Source organism: Narcine bancroftii, chromosome 12, assembly GCF_036971445.1.
Source record: "Narcine bancroftii isolate sNarBan1 chromosome 12, sNarBan1.hap1, whole genome shotgun sequence".
NCBI classification, from domain to species: Eukaryota; Metazoa; Chordata; class Chondrichthyes; order Torpediniformes; family Narcinidae; genus Narcine; species Narcine bancroftii.
Window position 1 is genome coordinate 30,681,993 of NC_091480.1, and position 19,158 is coordinate 30,701,150.

A 19,158-nucleotide genomic window follows, 5' to 3' on the forward strand; every position below is an offset into this window, starting at 1 on the left:
TGGTGTGCAGGAATTCCTAAAAATGAGCTCTGATTTTGGCCCAACCAACCAATCACCAACACAAAAAATATCAAAACCTCTCGAGAAGACTAATCAAGCCTGTAAAGATATGATAGAACTGTACTTGCTTTCTGATTGTAAACCATGTCAAGGGCGGCACTGTTGATGTAAAGATTAGCGCAATGCCAGCAATCAGGACCATACCTGAGTTCGATTCCTGCACTGTCTGTAAGGAGTCTGTACATTTTCGCTGTGCCTCCGTGGTTTTCTGTTGGGGGGGTGGGGGGCTCCAGTTTCCTCCCACCCTTCAAAAACGTACTGCGGTGTAGGCTAATGAGGTGCAAATTGGGCGTCATGGACAACATTGACCCTGTTACAGTGCTGCATGTCTAAATTTAATTTAAAATCATTAGTCTCAAAACCAGCCTTAGAGAAGCTTCAAAGAACTGTGCTGAGAAAGCTTTACTCTGTAGCTACCTTGGCAGGAAAGAAGTTGCTAGGACAGTAATATAGAAAGTTGTTAGGACAGAGATTACCCTATATATGAATGTCCAGGGAGTATATATAATCCTTGTTCTACCTGTCCTGTTGGTCAAGGCAAAAATTCCTCCACAATTTATCATCGGCATTTGATGATATATTGTGAAGGAACCTTTACATTATCTCACCTACCTAGTAAATTTCCAGAGAGTACCAGATTTAATAGTGCAAATTCGAGGCTCTGCTTCAAATACAGAATCTTGGAAGTAATAATGTCAATATCTGAGCCCAATCTCAATGCCTGCACATTGCCAGGTCTGAAAATAGTCCTGCGAGATTGTTGTATTAGTACAATTTTTGACATGGCATGTCAAGTTCACCATCTCTCAATAAATGCTCCCCTTACTGAAAGAGAGAAGAGCAAGACAGAAAGTAACGAGAGGAACAATATGACCTCCTTGAGCATGCTCCATAGTTCAATCTGAGCCTCCATGGCTCTCTGGGATAGAAAATTCCAAAGATTAATCACCGACTGAGTAAAAGATTTCCTCCTCATATTTGTCTAAAATGGATAACCTTCATTCTAATTTAGATTCTGCAATAATTTGCCTTATCAGATTTATTGTCAGAGAACAGGCACATGGACAAAAAAAAAATAGAGGGTTACAAGTCAGGAAGGTTTTAGTACTTTTTTTTTGAAGGAATATATGATTCAGCACAACATCAAGGGCTAAAGGGCCTGTTCTGTGCTGTAGTGGACTATTGTATTGTGTATGTGGAGGGTCAAGTGGTCTCTCTTTCTGGAATCTGGTGGGAATGTGGATTGCGGAGGGTCAAGTGTCCCTCTACAACTGGACCCTCGTCTGCAGTCCCCTCACCTGCCAATCAAGAGTTAGATCTGCCCACCTGTGATGCATGATTGGCCCTCTAGGTGCCAATCAATAGTTAGATCTGCCCACAGGTGTGGCTGACGGATGATTGGTCCTCACAGGTTGCATGGACAGATCCTTCATTGAAAAAGATGAGCACGCGCTCACTCTCGGTCTCTCTGTTCTTGATGCTGTATGGAGACCATCACTAATCTCCAGCCTGCAGGCCATGGGCAGTTCCAGAGGATCAAATGCAATGGGGCCATCCTGGATCCCAAGCCCGGGGCAATGCTAGAGACCAGGTTCATTTGATATACTTGTTCCAGGCTGTGAGCCACAGGCAGCTCTAGAGGGCCGACAACAATGGCCCATCCTGGATCCCGAGCAGTGGCAACACTGGAGATCAGGTTGATGTGTATGTACTCGTTTCTTGGTAATACCATTCCTGTGGGTGGTGGCTGAAGATGTTAAACCCTCGTTTCTCAGTATACCGGGCCTGTGGGAGGTGGGTCAAGAAGTTAAACCCTCGTTTCTTGGTATACCATGCCTGTATGCTGTGTATTTTGGTCTGTGAGTGTGTGCTCATTTTGTGAATTTTCCTGTGTGTAAATAAAGATCACTGTTTGTTCCTAACATGTGCCCAGCCTTGATTCCCTTTGAAACCGTTGAACCTGTTCTGAACACAACATCAATGTTCTATGACATCACATACAACCTTGAGATTCTTTTTCCTGTGGGTTAGGCAGAATAATCACTTATTGATAATGCAAAGAAAATTGTACACATGTAAACAAATAAAGAAATGTAAACAAACTGACTGCAATACAGAGAGAGAAAAATAAAGTGCAAAAGTCAGAGCCCTCAAATGAGTCCCTCATTGAGATTGTCGTTGAGGAGTCTGATGGTGGAGGGAGGGGGAGCAGCTGGTCTTGTGGCTCCTCTACCTCTTTCCAGGTGGTAGCAGTGAAAACAGGGCGTGGGTTGGGTGATGTGGATCCTTGATGATTGCTACTGCTCTCCGATGGCAGGGTGCCCTGTAGGTGTTCTTGATGGTGGGGAGGGCTTTGATTGTGATGTCCTGGGCTGCATCCACTACCTTTTGCAGGGATTTGCGCTCAGGGGCATTGGTGTCTCCATACCAGATCGTGATGCATCAGGTCAGCACATTTTTCACTTTGAAGTTCTCTAAAAAAAAACCTCCTTCATTCCAGAAATAATATTGGGTGAACTTTCTCTGAACTGCCAATACAGGTCTAACCCTATTTAAATAAGGAGACAAAATCATTACCCATTTCTCCAGGTGTCATCTCATCAGCACCCTATCCTGTCACAGCAAGGTTTCACAACTCTTTTACTTCATAGCAATGAATACCATTATTCCAACAGACCTCCTGATTTCTTGCTGCACCCAGACGCTAACTTTTCATACTTTATTTAAAACACGAAAGCTCTCTGCACTACTATATTTAGTAGATGAGGTGAAAATGGCAGTGTGTCAAACCTGCTGCAAATGTAACGCTGCCACTGGTGTGGGCCCGGGAGAGTGGGAAGTGGAAACACAGTGCTCCCAAGAAGGGTTCAACTGCCCAGTCCTAATGCCGGTGGCTTCATATAGGCATTAAATGTCCAATTAAAGGAGCTGACAATGGTTTTCAACTAATATCCTGCAACCACGGGTTTGTGCCCAAGATGGCGGCGCCTGTGCTCGGCAATGGCCATGAAGGGTTGCAGACTCCAGGGGACCAGAGCAGGACACCAGAAACAGGAAGATCACCCCAACTGAGAAGGAGATGCAGAGATGACCCTACAGGACAGTGACCTCAGCGGCAGAATAGCAAAGGGCTCTACGGCTGAGGGACCCACACAAACTGCTGTCAACATGGGCTGTGGGCTGCTGAACTACCAGGTATCGGAACTGGGATTCGAGAGGCTACTGAGGGCAAAAAGGGCTACCAAAGGGCCTTGGGTGCTGAAGGCTTCCTGATCACGTCCTTCCTGATCGGAGGTTTGGATCTGAAGCTCAAGATGCCAACGATCTGTGTAGCTGCAGAGGCTGCGTGAGCGCTGGAGGCAAATCCCTGGACTCTCAGTGATTCTGAAGGTTCTCCCTTTTGCTTCTCTTTTTCTCTCTACTAGAAGGGGATCCGGGCAACACAAATAGTGACGAGATTCTTTGCCTTACAGCAATTTAGTGTAATATTACATGATCTGTACTGTCATATGACAAAAGAATCTTGAATTTAGCAATATTCTGCTTTTTCTCTTCCTTTAACTATATATTTTCAACACTTTATTTGCTAAATATCAATATCCTTTGCAGACTATGCATGTGTCTTCCTCAAGGGTTGCTTTCCTAACTGAAATTGAAAATTTCACCATATACACTTGGTTCCTTCATCTAATACAGACTGTAAATAATTGAGGCCCCAGCATTGATCCCTGCAGCTCTCCATCTGTTATGACTCGCCAACATGAAATTGACTCATTTATCATGACTGTTTTCAGTAAGTTAGCTGAGTCTTAATTCATGATAATATCTTAACACTATGCCCTTTTTCCATTAACTTTTTGTAAGTCATTTAATCAAAAATATTTCAGAAGTCCAAATTAATCTATTGATTCTCTCCTGTGTGCGCTGCTCATTACATCATCATAATTCTTCAAAAAAAAGATCAAATATAATTTCTCTTTCGTTAATCTGCCTGATTATGGTTTCTAAATGCTAATACTTCCTCAATAATACTTCCTTAGATTTCAGTACTGATCCAAAGATAAAAGTTAACTGGCTAATAGATTTCTTCTTTACTTGAATAGGACTGATGTATTTGTGATTTTTAAAATCTAACTGTGACCTATCCAGAATCATAGAAACTTTGGAACATCTGAACACAAGTATACAATTACACAATCAGGTACAAGGGTATTTTCAGCTTTCAATCCCGTTATTTTGATTCGTACCCTTAGTCCAATGATTGAAATTGTTTAATGCATTTCCATTTTTTCTATTATTTAAATATTTTTAGAGTCTTCTACCGTGAAGATGTGTACAAAATACCGTTTCAAAGTCTCAACCATTTCCCATTATCAATTCCAAAGTTCCACCCTCTAAGGGACCAACATTTAGTTGAGCCAATCTCTTTTCTTTTTCAGATATTTGGAGAGACACTGTCAGTTTGTAGCCTTCAAATTTCAAGTCTGATAAAGGCGTGTGTCTGGATCGTAAAACTATAACCACCTAATAGATGAATTATCTGAATCTCGTTCCTACTTCTCAAATTTGAAAACCTTGCTTTGAGAACTATTTATTATCCTGCCACTCAATGTACACACACACTCGCACATGTAGAAAACAAAAACACAGAATGTTATATCAATTGTAAATACAAATCTATCTTTTTTCAGGTTGTGGGGACCATCAGGAAAGGCATTCTGAAGATCTCAATAAGGGCAACGCTGTGTCTCACCATGGTAATATTTTGATTCTACTTCTGAGGTAAGATATTAATTCGATAATGAGAAAGGAAGAGTAATTTCATTGTTATAATGTACAAAGGTAATGCCAGACTCATGGCTTTTTATTACTTTTGTGATTCTCGACATGGATGTCAACAAGAGGTAGAATTTTGGGGAAGGTTTTTTGATTTCTCTAATGTATTCTGTCAAGCAGTGCAGCCGTTATGTATTGATGGGGGAGGGAGTAAAGGATTGCTGATTAAGCAAACATATTTGTTTTAGATAAATGACAAACAACTTGACAACATTCCCACTGCATTTGTATTAGCAATTGCGTAATATTATATCCATTTTGTGAACATGATAATTTGATGAGAAGTGAGTCACGTAACACTCAGCTGTACCCTGCTCACATAACCATAATTCTGATGTGGCCTGTGGTGAATGTTCCGGATTTAAGAGGCTCAGATTATTTCCAAACTTCTTTATGGCAGTTTCCATATCTGGACCTATTGCAACCTTATATGATGGAGATTTATTGGCATAATTAGTCAAGAACTCCTTTACTGTTGTAAAATATTTCCATCTGGATGATAGAATCAGAGTTTATTGTCATGAACAGGTCCCAAAATTTGTTGTTTTATGGCAGTGTCACAATGCAAATGTGTCTATGAATTACATTTTAAAAATAAATTAGTGCAAAAGACAAAGTGAGGTTGTGTCTGTGGTTCATTGTCCATTCAGAAATCTGATGGCAGAGGGGAAGAAGCTGTTTTTGTACCGCTGAGTGCTTGTCTTCAGGCTCCTGCATCTTCTTCCTGATGGTAGCAGTATGAACAGGGCATGGTCTGGGTGGTGAGGATCCTTGAGAATAGAGGCTTCTTTCTTGAGACTTTCCCTCTTGTAAATGTCCTTGGAGGAGTGAGAACTGATGCCTATGATGTCACAGGCTGAGTTCACAACTCAGGAGTCTTTTCCTGACCTGTGCATTGGCACTTCCGTACCAGTCAGAATGCCCTCCACGGTACACGTGTTGAAATTTGCAAGAATCTTTGCTGATGTGGCAAATCTCCTCAACCTCCTCATTAACTATAGCCACTGGTGAGCCTTCTTCGTGATGGCATCAAGATTGAAGCCCCAGTACAGATATGTTAACAACCAGGAACTTGAACTTGAAAGTTCTTAACCTTTTCCACTGCTGACCTCTTGATGAGGACTGATTCATTTTCTTGCAATTTACCTTTCCTTAAGTCCACAATCAACTCCTTAGTTTTGCTGACATTGAATGCAAGGTTGTTAAGCAGAAGGAAAATCAGATGGATCATATGTTCTGAAGAAGTCCTGAAGCATTAATCCTTTTCTGTCTCCATTAATACTGCCAAAGCTGCTGACATTCCCTCCAGTTTTAATTTTAGATAAATCACCATCATAGTTTGTTTGACAATTATGTTTATACAATTGTGGATGAATCAGTAAGAGTGATGACTCAGCATACAGAAGGAACAATGAAAACTTGGCCGAATGATACACCAACAAAAACCTCGCACAATGTCACCAAAACCAAGGAGCTGATTATGGACCCCAGGAAGGGAAAACCAGAGGTGTACGATCCGGTGATCATTGGGGAATCAGAGTTGGAGAGGGTGAGCCAACGTTCTTTGGAGTCACTATCTCGGAGGATCTATCTGAACCCAACACATTAATGGCATCGTGAGGAAAGCGCGTCGGCGCCATTACTTCCTCAGGAGTTTGCAGAGGTTTGGCATGACATCGGAAACTCTGGCAAATTTTGGCAGAGGTGTGATGGAAAGTGTGCTGACTGGCTGTATCATGGTATGGTATGTGGAGACCAATACCCAATACTCCTGAGCAGAAAGGCCTGCTAAAGGTAGTGAACGCAGCCCAGGACATCACAGGCAAGACACTCCCCACCATCAAAAACATCTACAGGGACCGCTGCTGTCAGAGAGCAGCAGAAATAATCAAAGATTCACATCTGACTGCATGCACTCTGTTCTCGCTGCTGCCATCAGGAAAGAGATATTCAGTTGGTGCCACGAGACTCACACCACCAGGTTTCAGGAACAGCTGCTACCCCTCTACAATCAGACTTCTCAACAACAAATTCAATCTGGGACTCATTTAAGGACTCTCAGTTTTGCACTTTATTGATTTTCTTTATATGTATTGCAGTTCAGTTTGTTTACATTTCTTTAATCATTTACATGTGTATATTGAATACATTTTTTTTGTACTACCAATAAGTGGTGATTCTGCCTTGTCTGCAGGAAAAAGAATCTCAGGTTCTATGTGACATCATGTATGTACTCTGACAATAAATCTAAACTTTGGACTTTGATCAATAGAAATCTCCAGCAAGTTGATGGGGTTTAGAAATGGTGAGGGAGATGCAATTGCCTTCTGTTTCTAGTTGCTAGACTATTCCTGATACAAGCAGATTGAGACCATTTTTGGATCAGAATTGCTCTCTAGTTCCTACAGATGGTTTAAGTCATTCTTGTTGGAGAGCTAATTACCTCGCATTTTTGTAGCTCGGGTCATCCTGCAATCTGCTGTCAGATTACAGTTACCACAGTTGAAAATGGAGCAAATTAAAGTGGATCCACTCATAGCCCTCGGCTTAAATTTTTGAATGTAGACATACAGCACAGTAACAGGCCATTTTGGCCCACAAGTTCATGCCGCCCAATTTACACCCAACCAACCTACACCCCCAATACATTTTGAATGGTGGGAGGAAACCAGAGCCCCTGGGGAAAACCCATGCAGACACAGGGAGAACGTACGAACTCCTTACAGCGCGGGATTCAAACGCCGGTCCTGATCACTGGCGCTGTAAAGGCTTTGCGCTAACCGCTACACCAACCGTATCACCCTAAAATAGCTTTTAGTCTCACTATAATTTGAAACTAACAATTCCTTTAGTTTTGTGTCAATGTTATTTTGAAGGTTACAGTACCAAGGAGCAGAAAATCCAAAAGGGCATGAAAAATAAAGGACAGGCAATTTGTTTACCTGAGTTATTCCGTATATTTCACCTGACTGAATTGGTTGAGGCTCCAAATATTCTACACACCCTTTATATTCATTTTACAAGAAAACAATTGTTCAATTCATCAGAACTCAAATGTAATCCCATCAACATTGCTATTGCTGTGTTCCACTGTCAGATTAATCTTCCATGGATTAGATTTCAAACACCAATGAGTTTAGAAATAAATTTATTTACCAGCATAGGGTCTGCACATCTTGACTGGTAAGGTACAAGCTGACCAGATCATTTTAATATTTGAGTTTGGAATTAATGAATGAATGTGGTTTTAAAACTTCCGTTGATATTAAATTTTCAGGTGAAGTAACTGTGCACTGCCCAAAGAGGATCTTCTGAATGAATCCTGTTAGTTAGGAGTTATGTTTTTAGTACATGCACACATTCTTGTCTCTGAATTTCCTCCCACATTCTGTGTGGCTGAATACCACAATGGGCTGAATCAAATTAGTAATAATTATCTCCCCCAAAAAGTACCCAAAATCTAGCACCAATTATCCTCTTCAAGATCCCAACAACACAGAATCCCTCGTTGGCCACTAACCCATTTCCCTGGGAACACTTGATGTCATAGATGTGGCATAGATGGAGAAAGCCTTTGTTCCAAAACCCCCATACAACCATGGCCCTGCAGATTTCAATTGAACTGTCCAATTAGACCAGATTGCAAAATTATTTTGAAAGAATCTGCCTCACATCTCAGTCCATAGCTGGATTATGATGACCCATGGGACAGTGACCTCAGTGGTGGACCAATGTGGGACTCTGAGGCTGAAGAACACACAGGTGACTTGAGGCGAGGAACCGACACACGCTGTGGGCTTCTGGTGACTACAATCAAGGGACTTGTGGAAGGCCGATGACTGTTGAGTTTGGCTCGAGAGTGACTTGGGTATCGGAACTATGATGTGAGAGGACAGTGACAGCTTCCTGATTGCATCCGAGGTTTGGATCTGGAGCTCGGATTGCCAATGGTTTGGACTGAAGGCTGCAGAAACCCTGGAGACAAATCCACGGACACTCGGTGGCGGGAGGGGGGGGGGGGGGGAGAAGCTCTCTTTTGCTTCTCTTTCTCTGACTGTAAGGGGCACTAAGCCATTTCTGCTGATGACTATCTATGATGCCAACAGAAATTGTAATCCCTTTCCCCCAGAAGTAAGATCTACTGGATTGGGACTCCATATCCCAATCCAGCTATTCAGCTCAACATATTTGGAAACTAAATAAGAGAGAGAGATCTCGAAAGATTATACATTTCGGAAGAGCTCCTTTCTGAACCAACTATCTGTGCACTTATGGAAATTAGAATGATGTAATTTCCTGCTTAAATATGAAATTCTTACCAAGATAAATAGAAAATTCAGCAAAATCTGGAAAACGAAAAGAAGAACAGAAATTGCTGAAAATAGTGAACAGCATCAGAGGAGAGTTATTTTGGGTGTCCTTCGTTGGCTCGGATGTAGTGTCGGAAGACGACATTCAGGATTGTGAGCGCATCAAATACTCAGGTTGCTGGTAGTCATTAATGTTTAACTTTGGACGGTCTAAATTTGTACAGAGTAAATTTCCTGTCAGAGGTTTCCAACAGGAGACAATTACATGTTTCACTCTTCTCTGCAGACTAGGAAACTAACCATTCCAACCGTTTCAAATTATGCATGTTTCAGAAAAGAAAAATATGTGCAGTCACTTGTAACAACAGAAAATTCATGAGTTTCATTGAAAATTTATCAAGCTTTATAAACAGAATATGTCAAAAACGGGTTCATCCCCTTTTCTGAGAATAAGGGGGAAATTGATATCCAATTAATTTATATTTTTAGCACAAATATCTTTAAAAAGTCCCAGCTAAGACGACGAAGATAGAAGAGGTCAAGAAACATGCCAGGAAGGCTTCAAATTACCTATCTCATCTCATTGAATTTTAGTGGTAAACCAATCTAGTCATTATTATGCATTGACAAGACTCAGAGGAATGATATCAATCTTGTCTCTGTCTTAATGTCGATGTTAATTCCTTAAGTATTTGGTAACTGACCCAAAGCTTTGTTGATAACCATGCTATCATGCGGCTGTAAATCAATCAGGTGTTACATCACATTAATTTCAGTCTCAATCGTGTCACTCGATACATAGACTTGAATCATTCTTAGTCACACTGTTGGTTTTAACTAATTCACCCTACACTGTCAATCATCATGTTTACACGCAAGTACTGAAAAACACATTAAAATTAAAATAGAACAGAGTGGTAATCCACTATGCCTTATTACTGACCGGGAACAGGATAACAATTCCATTCTGGGTATCTTTTCAATTGTGGGGTTCCTTCAGCTTTTGGTTTCTTTCAAACCATTTTCAATAGGACAGCATTCAGAATCAGAATTTATTGCCATAAGCACTTGCCAATAATTTGTTGTTTTGCAGCATTACAAATGAAAAAATTCCTATAAATTACATTTCCATAAATACACTTTTTTAAAAAAAATTGAGCAAAAGAAGGGAAAAATGTGAAATGGTGCCCATGTCCATTCAGAAATCTGATGGTGACGGGGAAGAAGCTGCTTCTGAACTGTTGGGTGCTTGTCTTCAGACTCCTGACAGTAGCAGTGAGAAGAGGGCATGGCCTAGATGGTGAGGGTCCCTGATGATAGAGGCTGCTTTCTGGAGACATCTTGTAGATGTCCTTAAAGGAATGAAGACTAATGCTCATGATGGTGCTGGCTGAGTTCACAACACTCTGTAGCCTTTTCCTGTCCAGTGCATTGACACCTCCGTACCAGACAGTGATGTAACCAATTAAGTCAAGTCAAGTTTATTATCATCTGATTCAAAAGTACAACCTGATGAAACAATGTTCTCTGCTTTTTGGTGCAAAACATGCAGACACACAACCTGACAATGCACATACAGACAAACAAATACATGACAAATATTCATAAATACAAATAACTAAATATGGTTTCATAAGTATGTCAGCCTCGGATGGTTAGTGTGAGCTGTTTCTTTGGTTATTCAGTTTCTCACTGTCCATAGGAAGAACCTGTTTCTCAGCCTGGTGGTGCTGGCTCTGATACTCCTGGATCTCTTACCCAACGGAAGCAGGTGAAAGATGCTCTGTGTGGGAAGGAAGGGGTCCCCAATGATTTTTGTGAGCCCTCTTCGGACAACGATCCCAATAGATCATGTCAATGGGGAGGGGAGGAAGACTCCAGTGATCCCCTCTGCCATTCTTATGGTCCTGTGGATTGACCTCTGATCCATTTCTCTGCAGAAACCCTACAACGCTATGATGCAACCAACCAGGACACTCAACGGAGCTCCTATAGAAAGTTAATAATAGTGGCCGCTTCAGTCTCTCAGGAAGTGCAGTCATTGTTGTGCCTTCCTGACGAGTGAGATGTTATGTGTCCACGATAGGTCACTAATTAAGTGGTCTCCAAGGAACTTGATGTTCTCTACTCTCTCTACTACACAGTTATTGATGTGTAGTGAACAGTGGTTGTTCCTGGTCATCCAGAAGTCCACGATCATCTCCTTCATCTTGTCCACGTTGAGACTCAGATTTCACAAGATTTTCCCTCTTCTTTGTAGTGCAACTCATCGTTGTTGCCAATGAGGCCAAATACTGATGTGTCATTTGGAAACTTGATGACACTGTTAGAGCTGGATCTGGTGATGCAGTTATAGGTCAGTAGCATGAACAAGAGCAGACTGAGCACACAGGAGTGGCTGGTGCTCATTGTCTGCTATCAACCTAGATGGACTGTGGTCTTTCCATTAGGAAGTCCAGAATCCAGTTTTACAGTGAGGGATGTTGAATCCCATCAAGGACAGCTTCGCCACCAGCCTCTGGGAAATGATCGTATTAATCGCTGAGCTGAAGTCAATTAACAGCAGCCTGGCATATGATATGTTGTTCTCCCGTTGGGTCAGGATGGAGTGAAGCAACATGGCTATAGCATCGTCAGTGCAACAGGTTCTTCAATAAGTGAGTTGAAATGGGTCCAGCATCTCTGGGAGATCTGCTTTGATGTGTTCCATCTCCAGACACTCATAGCATTTCACAGAGGGGTAGTCATTGTGGCAAGAATGATGGTGGCTGTCTGGAAATGATCTTCATGATACACCTGTAGAAGTTTGCAAGAGTCTTTGGTGACATACCAAGCCTCCTCAAACTCCTATAGCCGTTAGCAAGTTTTCTTCAAGATTGCATTGGCGTGAATGACCCAAGATAGATTGTCAGACCCCTCAGTGGACTGGTTTGTGTACTCATGATTTGCCCCCTCCTGAAGTCCACAATCAATTCCTTAATTTTGCTAACGTTGAGTGCAAAATTGTTGTGGTAACACCATTCAACGAGCTGATCTATCTCATTCCTGAACACTTCCTCGTTGCCGTCTTATCATTCTTCTGATAACTGTGGTATTATCGGCAAATTTGCAGATGACTTTTGAATTGTGCCTAATCACACGGTCACAGGTGTAGAGAGAGTAGAGCAGTGGGCTAAGCACAACAACCTTGAGGTGTGACTGTGTTGATTATCAGGGAAGAGAAGACATTTCCAATCTACACCGACTGTGGTCTTCTGATGAGTAAGTCAAGAATCCAGTTGCAGAGGGAGGTGCAGTGGTCATAAATATTCCTTCCACCCCCCTTGCTTCCCCGTCATCTCTCTATTGCCTGTCTCATTTCGCTTAGACATGACAAATTCCATCTAGACTCTTATAACATCCAATTAACTACCTTTTGTTGGTCTGGATTCCTCCCCCATTGTTTGAACTTTTTTTTTCCTGCTTCTGCCTTTCCTGATTTTTCCTTGAAGAAGGGCTCAGGCCTGAAACGTTGGCAATATCTTTTTGTCAAAAAGATCCTAAAAGCTGAGTTCCCCCAGCATTTCGGTTTTTCTACTATGATCACAGCGTCTGCAGCCTATCGTGTTTCTCCAGCTTTTGAAGCTTGCTGACCAGCACTGAGGGGATAATGGTGTTGAAGGCTGGGCTGTAGTCGGTGATGTATTTGTTGCTGTTGTCTAGGTAATCCAGGGCTGAGTAGAGGGGCATCTGCTGTGGAGTGGAGTGATTGTGGTGGTAGGTGAATTGCAATGGGTCAAAATCTTTACTTAGCTAACAGTTCACTAAAATAGATTAGGATCAAATCAATGATCTTGTGGTAAAGAGAATTAACAGATGCTTTATTTGTTTGACTATCTGCTGATTATCAAACTGATGTGTGACACATGAGGAAGGTGAGTGGTGGAATGTATCTGAGAGGAAGAAGGCGAGAGCAAAGGTGATCTTGATCTTGTCTTCCACTCTGACAGGAATACAAGCAAGTTTGCACTTTGATTTTATAAAGTTGCAGATGTGAGTGAAGGCGACAATGTGGAAGTGTAGCTTTTGTAGAAACGTGAACAGATAGGAGCAAGAGTAGGCCACTCAGATCTTTTAAGCCTGTTTGCTTTGAATCCCGTCATGGCTGATCATCTATCTCAATACCGATTGGAATCTCACTGGTGATAAATTTTGGACATTACTACTGTTAACATTATTTTGGCAAGTTTGCCATTACAAAAACTATGCTTGGAACATGAAAATCATATTCCAAAAAATGATCCCAACTGGCTGGAGGCACCCAGAAACATGCAAAATTGCTTCTGAACAGTTTAAGGCAATCTCCAATTATAGAATGCTATTTTAAGTGGCATTGAATGGAAGAATTTCTATGCCAGTACTTCACTCATCCCACTTCAAAACACCAACTTGTTTCAAGTTGTGACAAAGGGTCTTAGAGCCAAAATGTTAATTGTTCCCTTTTCCACGGATACTACCTGACCTGCTGATTATTTCTGGCATATCCTGTTTTTATTTCTAAAAATGTTTCTTGTGCATTTAAAATAAATAATGTTTTTTTGTGGGGGGCACTGAGAAATGGCCTTAATTTAATTCTGGCTCTCCCCACAAAAAAGGTTTATCTACCACTGATGTATTGCAACCCATATTGCCATAGCATTTTCTCACTTACCTTTGCATCCAATAGGTTTTTCACTCTCAGAAATGTTCCTGACTCCTTTCCTGTAGTTCCTTTCTTTTCTTTGATAACACCTGGAAGCAGGTATTCCCTCCCAATGTCAAACCAAATGGGCATTTCCTGCAGAAAAAGGACAGAAAGGAATCATAGGATTTGAAATGAAATGTTAAGAAATTTACAAAAAACTCGATGAGGAAATGCAATCCCCAAAGAGTACTTATTCAGAGACGAAAAAAATCTCTGAACTGAATAGTGATATCCATTGAGTTGGCTGATCAAACTGGGTAAGTTAGTATGCCAAGAAGTTGGATTACTCCTCAATAGAGAGACTAGGAGATTTTTCATACTGGCACAGAACTGATACTTGATCACAAATTTAGTTAAAATATCCATGTGTGTTTTGAGTGTGCAACAAAGCCTTAAATTTGTTAACCGTAAATCACAATAATCAAGGGTTCAGACCATATACAGTTTTACTAAGAAATCTCTTTGCTTTTAGATCTGGGTATATGCTCTATTTTGACACCTCCCACTCAACGACAATACTGGTGGAACTACATTCTCAGAGAAGAAATTACTACGAAGGATGTTCTTTAGGGGAAAGAATATACCATGCTATTAAAACCTTTGGAGTGTTGCTCTTGTGACGTTTAGCGAATTTAAAATCTTAATGAAATTGGTGAAGATTTGCATTTGTGCTGGAATAAAAGTTCTCTCACTTGCTGAATCAATGAAGGTGCCATTTAATTAAAAAGGCAAACGTATATTGCTGAACCAAAGGAAAACTCAAAATAGTGCTCAGTGAGAATAAAGCCTTATCCTCTGCACCTGGTGTTCCAGGTCAGCTTCCAGACTTGTGATGAGGTGCAAGTGGTAGGAGGTGGTCTCTGTGACCACCCCTTCAGAACTGGGCGGATTGTGGGAACAAATACCTTTATCAAACAGGATACATCATTAGTGCGTTGACATTTTAAACTGTATCTCACATGTGACCTTGAAACACACAGTTGCATCACTCATACCTCTTAGGACCATAGAAAATCAGACAATTAGCACACATGGTAACTATTTGTCCAGATGCCCCATTACACGTGACATTTTCTTCAATTTACTCTTTGTGTGTATGCATCTGCACACAAACGTTCCAAAACTCTGCAACTTCCCCTTACTTTCCCCTTCCTTGCAGTTTGCACAATTCAAAGCACACGTTATTCATGTGTTCAAAACAACTCCTCTATGAAATAAAATCCTTGCCACAAAATCATCCTCAAATTCCCCTTTGGTTCCAGATGAACACTGGCCGCAACAAGCGCCTGTTGAAACAAAACGGCGGAGCAAACTATCAAGCCGGCAAATGCACCTGGTTGAAAGAAAGAATGCTTCTCCTTTGAGGACACATACGTTGTATTTTTTACCAAATGATGGAGGACTCTGTCTGCATAGCTTTTAGCATTCATTTATCTATCCAGTGCATCGGAAAGCAGACCATTTGGCTCTATGTGTGCAAATTTCAGACACTTTGCTAGTCTCCTTCAACAAGTGGGTAAAATGATGGTGGGAATTGTATCTTTTCTGTCAAATAAGGGTAAAGTGATCAGCATTGAGAAGCTGAGCCAATATAACTTAATGCAAAAACTAAAAAAAGAAAATTCTGGAAATATTCAGGTCAGCTAGTGTCCGTGGACAGGGGAATATGGAGTTAACAATTCAAGTTGATGACCTTCCTTCCCTCATTGTGTCCCATCATTATTCCTCCTCCTCCTCCTCCTTATGTCTCATCACCACAATCCCATGCCCAATATTCTCTCCTTAAAATGGCTCCCGGCCATAATGTGCCTCTGATCTAAAATTTAGAAAGGAATGTACACATACAGCACTGTAGCAGGCTACTTTGGCCCACGTGTCTGTGCCGTCCAACTTACACCCCTTTAACCTACACCCTGGTACGTTTTGAATGGTGGGAGGAAGCCGGAACCCCCAGGGAAAACCCACGCAGACATGGGCGTGGGATTTGAACCCTGGTCCCCATCGCTGGCGCTGAAAAGGCATTGCGCTAACCACTCCACCCAACGTGCCGCCCCTTTGATCATTGACTAATTCTTCTAATGTCCCGATAATTTCTATACCCCTGCAAACAACTCTCTTTAAATTCCAAGATCCTTTCCGAACTTTGCATGGATTATTATGTCTCGCCAGTGATCACCATGTTTCATAACAGCTCATGTTCATTTACTTGGATTATGCTGTGATCCCCTTGCCTCAATCTATTTAATTTTCACTGCTGGAGATTCAGCTACGTCAGCTTTTGGTTTCTCCATATTGAGGTTTGGAGGAGAACCTTTGCAAGGCTGGCTGCCCTGGAAGAGAGGTGGCAGTAAATTCAATGGTGAATGACATTATAAAAATTACACATGCTTCCCTTCTGATGACATCACGTGAATATTTCCAGAATTTTCTTTTTTAGTTTTTGCATTAAGTTATATTGGCTCAGCTTCTCAATGCTGATCACTTTACCCTTATTTGACAGAAAAGATACAATTCCCACCATCATTTTACCCACTTGTTGAAGGAGACTAGCCCACTCAGGTTATCTGTCTGTAGCTTGATGTACCTAAGCAAAGATCTGGACCTGCTGCAATTTGCCTATCGTCACAATCGCTCCACAGCAAATGCAATATCGCTGGCTCTCCATTCAACTCTGCATCACCTCGAAAACAGTAATTCATACATACAGCTGCTCTTCATCAATTACTGGCCACAACAAGTGCCTGTTGAAACAAAACGGTGGAGCAAACTATCAGGTCTAAAAATGCACCTGGTTGAAAGAAAGAATGCTTCTCCTTTGAGGACACATACGTTGTATTTTTTTACCAAATGATGGAGGACTTTGTCTGCATAGCTTTTAGCATTCATTTATCTATCAAATGCATCGGAAAGCAGACCATTTGGCTCTATGTGTGCAAATTTCAGACACTTTGCTAGTCTCCTTCAACAAGTGGGTAAAATACTATTATTCCCTCAGTACTGGTCAAGAAGCTACAAATTCTAGGCCTCTGTACCCCATTCTGCAACTGGATCCTTGACTTTCTCATCAGAAGACCAGTCAGTACGAATTGGAAACAACATCTCCTCCTCCTCCTCACTGATCATCAACAGTCGCACCCCGAGGATGCATGCTTAGCCCACTGCTCTACTCATTATACACCCATGTCTGTGTGGTCAGGCACAATTCCAATGCTACCCTACAAGTTTGCCACTGACACCACAGCAGAATCACAAATGGCAATGAGGAAGCAAACAGAAGGAAAATAGATCAGCTCACTGAATGATGTAACGACAACAACCTTGCGCTCAACATCAACAAAATGAAGGCGATGATTGTGGAATTCAGGAGGAGGTCAGGGAAACACGACGCAGTCCTCATTGGGGACTCAGTAGTGGAGAATGTCAAGAACTTCAAATTCCTGAGTGTCAACATCTCCGAGGGTCTGACCTGAAGCCTCCATGTTGATGCAACCACAAAAAAGTCCCGCTAGTGGCTATACTTTGTGAGGTGTCTGAGGAGACTCGCGTAAACTTCAACAGGTTTACCATGGAGAGCATTCTGGCTGGTTGCATCACTGTCTGGTATTGAGGTGTCAACTCTCAGGGCAAGAATAAACTCCAGAGGGTTGCGACCTTGGCCTGCGACAACACAGGCACCAGACTTCACTCCATTGTGGACATCCACATGATGCGGCATCTTAAAAAAGCTGCGTATATCCTCAAAGACCCCCACCACCCAGGCAGCACCCTCTTCACTCTGCTACCATTGAGGAAAAGGTACAGGAACCTAAAGACGAGCACTCAACAGCACAAGGACAGCTTCTTCCCCGCTGCCATCAGATTCCTGAATAATAAGACTCTGCCTTACTTTTCGTGCACTATTAATTTTATTTACTGTAATGTTGTAAGATGGTTATAATATGAATGTTTCCACTATAACGCTGCCACAAAAAAAACTTAATTTCATGACTTGTTCATGACAATAAATTCTGCTAATCAGGTCCAGGACAGGTTTGAGGACCACCTCTTCTTCTGTCTGGGGACTTGTAGAACGAGATAAAATTACACACTTCCTCCATTTGTTTCAGGCCTCCGTTTTCTCACTCTTCTTTGCCATGACTGTTCTGGGCATTTCCCATATTTTGTTTGATTTCTCTATCTCTTAATTGTCCTCATTTAATAGCTTTTATGTTTCTTTGTTCATACTCTCTCTCCAACTCACTACATCAACCAAATGATGTAATCTTTCACTTATCATCATGGCAATCTAGGTCTCACTACATCAGAGATATTTTCTTTGTCCTATCTATCTATTTTCCACCCTTTGCAAATTGAAAACTTAACTTGTTTTCTCTCCTTCCCTGTTCCAATTAAGGACCTTCAGCCTGAATCGTTGCACATATGCCGCCTGACCTGCTGAGTGTTTCCTGTATTTTCTGCTTCTATTTTAGATTTTCAACATCTACCATTTTCAATTTTCACTTGCTACTGTTTTGATGGACTTTCTCTCAATAACTGGTCTGTTATAAAAGATTGTTTTTTTAGGATCATTCTTTTTAACTTTTGAGCAATTAAAAGATAAATATAAGCTACAAAATAATATGATTTTGGCATATCACCAATTAAAATGGTATTTAAAAAAGAAATCAGGAACAGATTTGAGACTCACAGAACAAGTCAATTTGAAGGTATAACAACAGATACACTTATGGTTAAGAAATTTATTACTAATCTGTCTATAAAATTACAAGAAACTACAAGAAGAAAGATTTATATAAATCAAAATTACGATGGGAGAGAGATTTAAATATACAAATTCAAGAGGAAATATGGTCAAGATTATGTCAAGAATGCAATTAACGCTAGATATCAAATGGGGTTCAATATATTTTTCTTCATCAATTATATTATACACCACATAAATTAAATTGTCTTGATTCTAATTATTTGGATAAGTGTATCCGATGTACCAAGGAAATTGGGACTTTTTTACATTCAGTATGGTCCTGTGAAAAAGTGGAAAGGTTTTGGAATGATTTGAGTGTTTTAATAGGGCAAATTATGAAGATAAAGATACAAAAAGATCCAAGAATATTTTTACTTGGGAATATATATGAAATTGGATGAATATCAAGAAAAATTTTTAAGTCTGGCAATAGCAATTGCAAAGAAATGTATAGCAGTAATATGGAAAATAGAAAATGTGGCATT

At 41.0% G+C, this 19,158-nt stretch overlaps 1 protein-coding gene and 1 long non-coding RNA gene across 9 annotated transcripts in view; one reads left to right on the forward strand and one right to left on the reverse strand.

Annotated features, from left to right (window-relative positions):
* Positions 1 to 19,158, reverse strand: part of myo15aa (myosin XVAa) — a 248,907-nt gene that overhangs the window by 188,913 nt on the left and 40,836 nt on the right. For all 8 annotated transcript variants that reach the window (XR_011347622.1, XR_011347621.1, XR_011347624.1 and 5 more), the window contains one exon: positions 13,897 to 14,022. Coding sequence is in view for 4 of the 8 variants with exons in the window: in XM_069907177.1 (XP_069763278.1) it covers positions 13,897 to 14,022 (126 nt within the window). In the remaining 4 variants the exon portion in view is untranslated. The remainder of the gene's footprint in view (positions 1 to 13,896; positions 14,023 to 19,158) is intronic.
* Positions 4,763 to 19,158, forward strand: part of LOC138747702 (uncharacterized) — a 59,230-nt gene continuing 44,834 nt past the window's right edge. Inside the window, exon 1 of the long non-coding RNA XR_011347632.1 lies at positions 4,763 to 4,842. This is a non-coding gene — a long non-coding RNA (uncharacterized lncRNA). The remainder of the gene's footprint in view (positions 4,843 to 19,158) is intronic.